Source organism: Nerophis lumbriciformis, linkage group LG03 (assembly GCF_033978685.3).
Source record: "Nerophis lumbriciformis linkage group LG03, RoL_Nlum_v2.1, whole genome shotgun sequence".
Lineage (NCBI taxonomy): Eukaryota > Metazoa > Chordata > Actinopteri > Syngnathiformes > Syngnathidae > Nerophis > Nerophis lumbriciformis.
This window is the reverse complement of record NC_084550.2, coordinates 20785840-20797500: the sequence shown is the minus strand read 5'-3', so window position 1 is coordinate 20797500 and position 11661 is coordinate 20785840. Positions and strand designations below refer to the sequence as shown.

The 11661-nt window shown below is 40.9% G+C and overlaps 1 protein-coding gene across 1 annotated transcript in view; it reads left to right on the top strand.

Annotated features, from left to right (window-relative positions):
* erich2 (glutamate-rich 2) overlaps positions 1-9446 on the top strand; it is a 17094-nt gene extending 7648 nt beyond the window's left edge. Inside the window, exons 3-6 of the mRNA XM_061928452.1 lie at positions 4955-5057; positions 5138-5195; positions 5275-5346; positions 9242-9446. Of these exons, the coding sequence (XP_061784436.1) occupies positions 4992-5057; positions 5138-5195; positions 5275-5346; positions 9242-9375 (330 nt within the window). The 5' untranslated portion in view covers positions 4955-4991 and the 3' untranslated portion in view covers positions 9376-9446. The remainder of the gene's footprint in view (positions 1-4954; positions 5058-5137; positions 5196-5274; positions 5347-9241) is intronic.
* Positions 9447-11661: the final 2215 nt, after the last annotated feature.

Genomic DNA, 11661 nt, shown 5'->3' with positions numbered 1-11661 from the left:
TTTCTTATGGAGAAATGTGCTTCACTATACAAACGTTTCCCTTTATGAACCCGGTTCAAGACCAAATTATTCATATTTACATTGTTTCTTATGGAGAAATGTGCTTCACTATACAAACTTTTCCTTTTATGAAACCGGTTCAAGAACAAATTATTCATATGTACATTGTTTCTTATGGAGAAGTGTGCTTCACTATACAGACGTTTCCCTTTTTGAAACTGGTTCAAGACCCAATTATTCATATTTACATTGTTTCTTACGGAGAAATGTGCTTCACTATACAAACTTTTCCCTTTATGAACCCGGTTCAAGACCCAATTATTCATATTTACATTGTTTCTTATGGAGAAATGTGATTCACTAGACAAACTTTTCCCTTTATGAAACCGGTTCAAGAACCAATTACTCATATTTTCATTGTTTCTTATGGAGAAATGTGCTTCACTATACAAACTTTTCCCTTTATGAACCCGGTTCAAGACCCAATTATTCATATTTACATTGTTTCTTGTGAAGAAATGTGCTTCACTATACAAACTTTTCCCTTTATGAAACCGGTTAGAGAACCAATTATTCATAATTACAATGTTTATTATGGAGAAATGTGCTTCACTATACAAACATTTCCCTTTATGAACCCTGTTCAAGAACCAATTATTCATATTTACATTGTTTCTTATGGAAAAATGTGCTTCACTATACAAACTTTTCCCTTTATGAAACCGGTTAGAGAACCAATTATTCATAATTACAATGTTTATTTTTGAGACACGTGCTTCACAATGCAAACTTGTCATTTTATGAAACCGGTTCAAGAACCAATTATTCATATTTACATTGTTTCTTATAGATAAATGTGCTTCACTATACAAACTTTTTCTTTTATGAAACCTGTTCAAGAACCAATTACTAACATTTACATTGTTTCTTATGGAGAAATGTGCTTCACTATACAAACTTTTCCCTTTATGAAACCGGTTCAAGAACCAATTATTCATATTCACACTGTTTCTTATGGAGACATGTGTTTCACTATACAAACTTTTGTATTCATGAAACCTGTTCAAGAACCAATTATTCATAGTAACATTATTTTCTTATGAAGAAGTGTACTTCACTATACAAACTTTCCCCTTTTTGAAACCGGTTCAAGACCCAATTATTCATATTTACATTGTTTCTTATGGAGAGATTTGCTTTACTATACAAACTTTTCCCTTTATGAACCCTGTTCAAGGACCAATTATTCATATGTACATTGTTTTTCTTATGGAGAAATGTGCTTCACTATACAAACTTTTCCCTTTATGAAACCGGTTCAAGAACAAATTATTTATATGTACATTGTTTCTTATGGAGAAGTGTGCTTCACTATACAATTGTTTCCCTTTTTGAAACCGGTTCAAGACCCAATTTTTCATATTTATATTGTTTCTTATGGAGAAATGTGCTTCACTATACAAACGTTTCCCTTTATGAACCCGGTTCAAGACCAAATTATTCATATTTATATTGTTTCTTATGGAGAAATGTGCTTCACTATACAAACTTTTCCTTTTATGAAACCGGTTCAAGAACAAATTATTCATATGTACATTGTTTCTTATGGAGAAGTGTGCTTCACTATACAGACGTTTCCCTTTTTGAAACTGGTTCAAGACCCAATTATTCATATTTACATTGTTTCTTACGGAGAAATGTGCTTCACTATACAAACTTTTCCCTTTATGAACCCGGTTCAAGACCCAATTATTCATATTTACATTGTTTCTTATGGAGAAATGTGATTCACTAGACAAACTTTTCCCTTTATGAAACCGGTTCAAGAACCAATTACTCATATTTTCATTGTTTCTTATGGAGAAATGTGCTTCACTATACAAACTTTTCCCTTTATGAACCCGGTTCAAGACCCAATTATTCATATTTACATTGTTTCTTGTGGAGAAATGTGCTTCACTATACAAACTTTTCCCTTTATGAAACCTGTTCAAGACCCAATTATTCATATTTACATTGTTTCTTATGGAGAAATGTGCTTCACTATACAAACTTTTCCCTTTATGAACCCGGTTCAAGACCCAATTATTCATATTTACATTGTTTCTTATGGAGAAATGTGCCAATTTGACCAGGTGACAATTTTAGTCTTAACAAATGACCTAAAATTGCAATAGCCTCATGTGAAGTTTCCCTCCTGTGGTGGGTTCTCCTGGCCGACAGATCTCCGGGAGCCCCGTAGACAGTTCGAATAAAGTCTTTTTATTTTGCGTAAACACTCGAGGGTGGCTTGCTTTCCCGCAATATACGTTTGTCTATGGGCGTGCGTCTCTCCCTGGCTCCAACTCCAACAACGTGTCTCATTCCGGCTGCTGCTAATGAGGGCGACAGGTGGTGATTAGATAACAAGTCCCAGCTGGGCAATCTACTCACCTGCCGCTGACTTTGAGGCCGGTCCTTACACACCCCGCTCTGCGGCAGGCCCGCAGGCCACGCCCCCCTCCACACCTTATATTTCATAGCTATTAATTTTTAGTACACAGTAAAATACTGTAATCATAGTCAGCGCCCCCTGGAGGGCCACCAAAAATATTAATTTACGGACCGCAGCGGCACTCAGTTGTAATACACTTTTCCACCACTTGTGGCAGTAATGACAATATCAAACAAACAGAAGAAGTCTGGCGCTAAAGGCATCAAGAAGTTTGTTTAAGCGCAAAAAAGTATGACTAAAGTGGTGAACCTTTTGCATTAATTGAGTTTAATTAAGAAACATATTCATTATTAATTTTGTTTATTCATTTTCTCACAATTTGTCAGTTATTTATGAGTCCTTTCTTAGGCATTAATAGTATTTTTGACCTAAATCTAGGGTTTATGTGTTAAATAAATAATAATAATTGTGATTAGCACATGTTTTCATGTTATTTAACAAGGTTTTACATTTTATCGAGGTTAGATATGGGATAAAAAATCAAGAGTAAGATGACCAATTCAGTGTTAATGGACTACGTTGCACACTGTTGTACAGTAAGTGGCAGGATACAGTTTAATGGAGAGAGTAATCAACCATAAAATTAGAGTTGTTATGTTGGTTAAGTGAAAGTAATGAAACTATTAGCCGGTAATTTGCAGTGAATTTACAATGAATATCGCTATTTTATGTACTGGATGTTTTGACTACAGGATCAATAAAGCTTTCTACCCCTGGATTACAATATATTACAATAATTAAATGGCTGTATTTGAATCCAGGTGAATACTGCAAAGCTTTTATTCTGAAGCTTGCTTTGCACTAAACAGGAAGTAACATTTTTACCACTGTGTTACATGGCCTTTTCTTTTAACAACACTCGGTAAATGTTTGGGAACTGAGGAGACCAAGTTTTGAAGCTTCTCAGGTGGAATTCTTTCCCATTCTTGCTTGATGTACAGCTTAAGTTGTTCAACAGTCGTGGTATTTTAGGCTTCACACATTTTCAATGGGAGACAGGTCTGGACTACAGGCAGGCCAGTCTAGTACCCGCACTCTTTTACTATGAAGCCATGTTGTTGTAACACGTGGCTTGGCATTGTCTTGCTGAAATAAACAGGGGCGTCCTTGATAACGTTGCTTTGATGGCAACATATGTTGCTCCAAAACCTGTATGTACCTTTCAGCATTAATGGCGCCTTCACAGATGTGTAAGTTGCCCATGCCTTGGGCACTAATACACCCCCATACCATCACGGATGCTGGCTTTTCAACTTTGCGCCTAGAACAATCCGGATGGTTCTTTTCCTTGAGGACACAGTTTCCAAAAACAATTAGAAATGTGGACTCGTCAGACCCCAGAACACTTTTCCACTTTGCATCAGCCCATCTTAGATGAGCTCGGGCCCAGTGAAGCCGGCGGCGTTTCTGGGTGTTGTTGATGAATGGCTTTCGCTTTGCTTAGTAGAGTTTTCACTTGCACTTACAAGATATAGCGACGAACCGTAGTTTCTGACAGTGGTTTTCTGAAAAATTCCTGAGCCCATGTGGTGATATCCTTTACACACTGACATCGGTTTTTGATGCAGGAATCGAAGGTCCGTAATATCATCGCTTATCATCGATTTCTACAGATTCTCTGAACCTTTTGATGATATTACGGACCGTAGATGGTGATATCCCTAAATTCCTTGCAATAGCTGGTTGAGAAATGTTGTTCTTAAACAGATTTGCTCACACATTTGGTCACAAAGTGGTGACCCTCGTCCCGTCCTTGTTTGTGAATGACCGAGCATTTCATGGAAGCTTCTCTTATAGCCAATCATGGCACCCACCTGTTCCCAATTAGCCCGTTCACCTGTGGGATGTTCCAAATTAAGTGTTTAATGAACATTCCTCAACTTTCTCAGTCTTTTTTGCCACTTGTGCCAGCTTTTTTGAAACATGTTGCAGGCATCAAATTCCAAATGAGCTAATATTTGCAAAAAATAACAAAGTTTTCCAGTTCCAACGTTAAATATCTTGTCTTTGCAGTCTATTCAATTGAATATAAGTTGAAAAGGATTTGCAAATCATTGTATTCTGTTTTTATTTACCATTTACACAACGTTTTGTAAAAATGATTCTTTTGTCTCTCATATTTTATGTCGAGGTGACTTTTACGAGAAGGCAGATCCTAAAAAGCAATTAACTAAATATTTAAACACTGTGTTACTGTTCAAACTGTGTGTATAGTTACAATAACCAAAACTATTAAATATACTTGTTAAATAATACCTTTGCCTTGTTTTTAATGAATACTTAGGCCTACTATGATACTCTATTTTAATGTTGGTCAATATGGTAGTGCTTGGAGAGCCTAGTTTTTCTTTTACTTGGCTAAAAACCTTGGTGTAGACATCCTGTAAGCACGTTCTACTGTATGAGGCAAAGTGAAAACACAACAAAAGGAAATAATTAAGATTATTATCACTTTTCCAGGGGAAAAAAAAAAAAAAGGCCTCTGCCGACACCTGCAATGCAAACCGGCAATGAAAAACAAACCGAGGAAGACCTTCAAGTTCCGCTGGGGCTGAAAATTGAGGTGGAGTGAGACATCTGTCCTTGTTGAACCTTGAGAAAGGATGCGCGAATAATGAAAGTGAAAGTGATCTCTGCTCGCAGTTCCTCAGAGCTTTGAAGGCCAAAGACCTCCAGCGGGCGAGGAGCCTGTGTCAGATGAGTTGTGTACACACCCGCACGCCGCACCCATCAGCCGGTGCGTCAATCAACGCATAAAACGCCCCCTTTTTCCTCTTTAGTGCTCCTCTATGAACCACACCATCCCGAAGCTTCCGAGTTCCTTCCTCTCATCCAGAAGAAGATGCTCCAAGGTGAGGAGCCCTCAGAATTAAACATAGAGAGATATGTATGTCCTATAAAGGGGGGCCAAAACACTGAGCTCGAAATAAAAAAGGCTTTTTTTTTTAAAAAGAAGGGATTTTAAGCCTTTTTTTAAAAGCATTCACAGTCTGTGGTGCCCTCAGGTGGTCAGGGAGAGCGTTCCACAGACTGGGAGCGGTCTCCCATAGTTCGGAGCTTTGTCCTCGGTGGTCAGGGAGAGCGTTCCACAGACTGGGAGCGGTCTCCCCCAGGAAGTGGGCGTGGCCTCCATGGTCTCACTCGTTAAGGGAGGGGTAGCAATGATTTATGACCCCTGAAGTGGGCGTGACCTAAACCGGAAACAGGTTGAAAAACACTGAGCTGGAACTAAAAAAAGGCTTCTTTTTTTTTTTAAAGAAGGGTTTTTAAGCCTTTTTTTAAAAGCATTCACAGTCTGTGGTGACCTCAGGTGGTCAGGGAGAGCGTTCCACAGACTGGGAGCGGGGGTGAGCAGTTTTTTGAGGTACTGGGGGGCATTTCAATGGAGTAAGTTAGTAAGGAGACTTTGAGGGAGGGGTTTTATGACCCCCCCCCCCCCCCCAGGAAGTGGGCGTGGCCTCCATGGTCTCACTCGTTAAGGGAGGGGTAGCGGGGCAATGATTTATGACCCCTGAAGTGGGCATGACCTAAACCGGAAACAGGTTGAAAAACACTGAGCTAGAACTAAAAAATACTTTTTTTTTTTTCTTTTTTTTTTTTTTAAAGGGTTTTTAAGCCTTTTTCAAAAAGTATTCACAGTCTGTGGTGACCTCAGGTGGTCAGGGAGAGCGTTCCACAGACTGGGAGCGGGGGTGAGCAGTTTTTTGAGGTACTGGGGGGCATTTCAATGGAGTAAGTTAGTAAGGAGACTTTGAGGGAGGGGTTTTATGACCCCCCCCCCCCCCCCCCAGGAAGTGGGCGTGGCCTCCATGGTCTCACTCGTTAAGGGAGGGGTAGCGGGGCAATGATTTATGACCCCTGAAGTGGGCATGACCTAAACCGGAAACAGGTTGAAAAACACTGAGCTAGAACTAAAAAATACTTTTTTTTTTTTTTTTTTTTTTTTTTTAAAGGGTTTTTAAGCCTTTTTCAAAAAGTATTCACAGTCTGTGGTGACCTCAGGTGGTCAGGGAGAGCGTTCCACAGACTGGGAGCGGGGGTGAGCAGTTTTTTGAGGTACTGGGGGGCATTTCAATGGAGTAAGTTAGTAAGGAGACTTTGAGGGAGGGGTTTTATGACCCCCCCCCCCCCCCAGGAAGTGGGCGTGGCCTCCATGGTCTCACTCGTTAAGGGAGGGGTAGCGGGGCAATGAATTATGACCCCTGAAGTGGGCGTGACCTAAACCGGAAACAGGTTGAAAAACACTGAGCTAGAACTAAAAAATACTTTTTTTTTTTTTTTTAAAGAAGGGTTTTTAAGCCTTTTTTAAAAAGCATTCACAGTCTGTGGTGCTCTCAGGTGGTCAGGGAGAGCGTTCCACAGACTGGGAGCGGGGGTGAGCAGTTTTTTGAGGTATTGGGGGGCATTTCAATGGAGTAAGTTAGTAGGGAGACTTTGAGGGAGGGTTTTTATGACCCCCCCCCAGGAAGTGGCCGTGGCCTCCATGGTCTCACTCGTTAAGGGAGGGGTAGCGGGGCAATGATTTATGACCCCTGAAGTGGGCGTGACCTAAACCGGAAACAGGTTGAAAAACACTGAGCTCGAACTAAAAAAGGCTTCTTTTTTTTTTTTAAAGAAGGGTTTTTAAGCCTTTTTTTTAAAGCATTCACAGTCTGTGGTGCCCTCAGGTGGTCAGGGAGAGCGTTCCACAGACTGGGAGCGGGGGTGAGCAGTTTTTTGAGGTACTGGGGGGCATTTAAATGGAGTAAGTAAGTAGGGAGACTTTGAGGGAGGGGTTTTATGACCCCCCCCCCCAGGAAGTGGGCGTGGCCTCCATGGTCTCACTCGTTAAGGGAGGGGTAGCATGGCAATGATTTATGACCCCTGAAGTGGGCGTGACCTAAACCGGAAACAGGTTGAAAAACACTGAGCTAGAACTAAAAAAGGCTTTTTTTTTTTTTTTTTAAAGAAGGGTTTTTAAGCCTTATTTTAAAAGCATTCACAGTCTGTGGTGCCCTCAGGTGGTCAGGGAGAGCGTTCCACAGACTGGGAGCGGTCTCCCATAGATCGGAGCTTTGTCCTCGGAGGTTGGAGGGGGGCATTTCAATGGGGTAAGTTAGTAGCGAGACTTTGAGGTTTGAGATTTTTGTCGGTTTTTTTTGGTTGTCGTCTATAATACGAGCTAAAATTACAAGCTGTAATACTCCAATCTGCCTGTAGGGGTCATAAATCATTTTAACTACAACCAAAAATGGCGGATGGCTTGCAAAAAAACTACAAAATTAAAATGGCAGCTGGAAATGATGTATGCTTCCTGTTTCCGGTTTAGGTCACGCCCACTTCAGGGGTCATAAATCGTTCCCCTGCTACCCCTCCCTTAACAAGTAAAACCCCCCTTCAAAGTCTCCCTACTAACTTACTCCATTGAAATGCCCCCCCTCTACCGCAAAGAACTGCTCAACCCCCAAATCCGCCACGCGACACCTCCGCTCCGGACAGGCTAACCCTCCTCCAACCTCCGAGCAGACCGGGCTTTTTGCTCCGCCGCTCCCAGTCTGTGGAACGCTCTCCCTGACCACCTGAGGGCACCACAGACTGTGAATGCTTCTTTTTTTTTTTTAAGGCTTGAAAACACTTCTTTTTAAAAAAAAAAAAAAAAAAATTTTTTTAGTTCTAGTTTAGTATTTTTCAACCTTTTTTGAGCCAAGGCACATTTTTTGCGTTTGTAGAAATCATTAAAAAAAAACGAAACTCAGTTGACAGTAAAAAGTAGTTGGATATGACTTTAAACCACCTATGTATCAATATATCTCTTGTCTCAAAGTAGGTCTACCATCACCACCTGTCACATCACGCCATTTTTTGTTGTTTTCCTGTGTGTAGTGTTTTAGTTCTTGTCTTGCGCTCCTATTATGGTGTTTTTTTTCTCTTTTTTTTTGGTATTTTCCTGTAGCAGTTTCATGTCTTCCTTTGAGCGATATTTCCTCGCATCTACTACGTTTTCGCAATCAAGAATGTTTCAGTTGTTTTTGTCCTTCTTTTTGGGGACATTGTTGATTGTCATGTCATGTTCGGACGTACATTGTGGACGCCCTCTTTGCTCCACAGTAAGTCTTTGCTGTCGTCCAGCATTCTGTTTTTGTTTACTTTTGTAGCCAGTTCAGTTTTAGTTTGGTTCTGCATAGCCTTCCCTAAGCTTCAACGCCTTTTCTTAGGGGCACTCACCTTTTGTTTATTTTTGGTTTAAGCATTAGACACCTTTTTACCTTCACACTGCCTCCCGCTGTTTCCGACATCTACAAAGCAATTAAATACTGGCTGCCACCTACTGATATGGAAGAGTATTACACGGTTACTCTGCCGAGCTCTAGACAGCACCGACACTCAACAACAACACATCATTTGCAGACTATAATTACTGGTTCGCAAAAAATATTTTTAACCCAAATAGGTGAAATTAGATAATTTCTCACGGCACACCAGACTGTATCTCATGCGGCACAGTGGTTGAAAAACACTGTTCTAGCTATTAGGCTGTTCTAGTTTTAATTTTTGTAAAATTTTTTTTTTTTTTTTTTACTATTTATTTTACTTGTTGGGGGCAGTTATTTGTGGTTATTATTATTATTATTATTATTATTATTATTATTATTATTATTATTATTATCCCCCTTTGGCCCCCCCTTTATAGGACATACATATCTCTCTCCCACACACAATGGTGCCTCACAGTAACCCCAAACTGCTCCTTTTCCTTGGTTTTTCCAGAGCAAGAAGAGGCGGACCAGGGCAGAGGCGATAGTGAGCAGGACGATGATGTTGACTCTGGAAGTGACAGAGAATCTCCGGAGAGTTCCAGCTCATCCCAAACATCTGATGAGGAGCAGGAGACGATCGAGTGATTTTAATCTCATACCGGTATTATTCAATAAATAAAGTGTCGGGTTGAAATGTGGCTTTAGACCTCATTTTAGACATTTTGTGTGGTTCTGTCTGAGTAGTCCCAAACCATAAACACACTATGTTCCTAATACGGTGTACTAGTAAAGTACCTTGATACCAATGAATCATAATCGGTACTATACCGCCTCTAAAAAAGTACCGGTTCTTTTTTTTCTTTTTCTTTTTTTTTTTTTACGGACATGACGGCAGTTTTAAGAGCAGGGGAGCATGTTCGGCAGTGCACGATCACTGAGTACTTACAGGCAGATACATGAAGAAAAATCTACTCCCAAGTGGTAAAAACCACGGCACGATAACTTGAAAATAAAGACAACTTCAGATTGTTTCTGTTTAAAAATAGAACAAAATGTACAAATCATAATGTTGGTTGGGTTTTTTTTTTACACTTACATGTTGCAATTAATAGTATTCTATCTTTTTTTGTCGTTATTTACACTTTCTGAATAAATGATGGGATAATTTGGTGTTTATTTTCAATCTATCAAGACAAAAAAAGGAACATGAAAGTCAAGTTACAGGATCACGCCCACATGCCGGCAAGGTGATGGGCGATCAGCAATCAACGTACCTGGACCTGATGAGAGGGAGCTGTATAAAGGACCAGTGGACCCAAGAATCCAGGCGGGAACTTAGTTTCTCAATGGGTGTACCGTAAGCCGACACAAGCTTCATGCTCTCTCTTGCTCTCTCCGTGTTTCTTCCCCGTGCTTGACTTGTCCCCTGTCTTCTCCCTTGTGCCCGCAGTGTTGTCCTTCCGTTGCCTTGGTTTCGAGCTGTGCGTCTCGCTCCCTTGGACTCCCTCCCCTCCCCTGGATCTCGACCCCCTCGCATGGACACGGACTCTGACGTTTCTCTCTCGCCCTTGGATCTTTCGGCTGCTTAGGGACATCCTGTTTGCCTCGCCCTCTTGGACTTTCAGTTTGGAACAACACCTCCCGGTAACACTCAACAGATAACGGCTTCATAGTCTCACACCATACACCCTCTTGAATGTAGTCACACTCCATTCTATAGTTTAAGTATATTATCAACAATTTATATTGTTGATAAATATATAATAATTGCATAGAGCAATATTGCCCCCTGGTGTCTGAGCCTGTCATCTCCTTCTGTTAAACCATAACATATTTATGTAGTTTGATCATTTTTGGTTTATTTTATTTACATATGTGGCATCATCGACAAAGATACAAAGAATTGCTATTGCGACATCTGGTGGACACATTTAGAACAGCAGTTTCTTTCATTCAAAAATTTTGGCTCATTTTTGTACCACAATGGAGACCCCCGGACTGTTGAACAACTTAAGCTGTACATCAAGCAAGAATGGGAAAGAATTCCACCTGAGAAGCTTCAAAAATGTGTTTGCTCAGTTTCCAAACGTTTACTGAGTGTTGTTAAAAGGAAAGGCCATGTAACACAGTGGTGAACATGCTTTTTATGAGTTTGAACATCAAATATCTTGTCTTTGTAGTGCATTCAATTGAATATGGGTTGAATGTCATGTCTGTGTAATCATGTTTTGTTTTAGTCATGTTTTGTTTTGTTTAGTTATTGGACTCTTTAGTTTCTGGCTTTTCACTCCCTTGTCTTGTTTCCATAGTTACCCATTAGTTTCACCTGTTCCACGTTTGGACTCATTGTGCACTCTTGTTTGTCACCATAGCAACCCATTAGTTTTCACCTGTCACATCACGCAACTGTTTCACGTTTTGAGTCACGCACCTGTTTTCACCAATCATGTCACTGTTATTTAAGCCTACCTTTGTTCATCGCTCGTTCTGCCTGCATTGTCTTGATGTCACACCGGTTTACGTCTTGCTCTGACCAAGTAAGTTTCTCTGTCCATGCCCTAGTTCAGGGGTCTGCAACCCGCGGCTCCAGAGCCGCATGCGGCTCTTTGACCACTCTGATGCGGCTCAGCTGCATACTTGCCGACCCTCCCGATTTTCCCGGCCGGATTTCAGTGCCTCTCCCGGAAATCTCCCGGGGCAAATGTTCTCCGATTTTCACCCGGACAACAATATTGAGGGCGTGCCGTGATGGCACTGCCTTTATTAGCGTCCTCTACAACCTGTCGTCGCGTCCGCTTTTTCATCATACTGTCTGCGTGCCAGCCCAGTCACATGTTGTATGCGGCCTCCGCTTACACACGTAAGTGACTGCAAGCATACTTGTGCAAGAGCCATACATTTCACACTGAGGGCGGTCGTATAAACAACTTT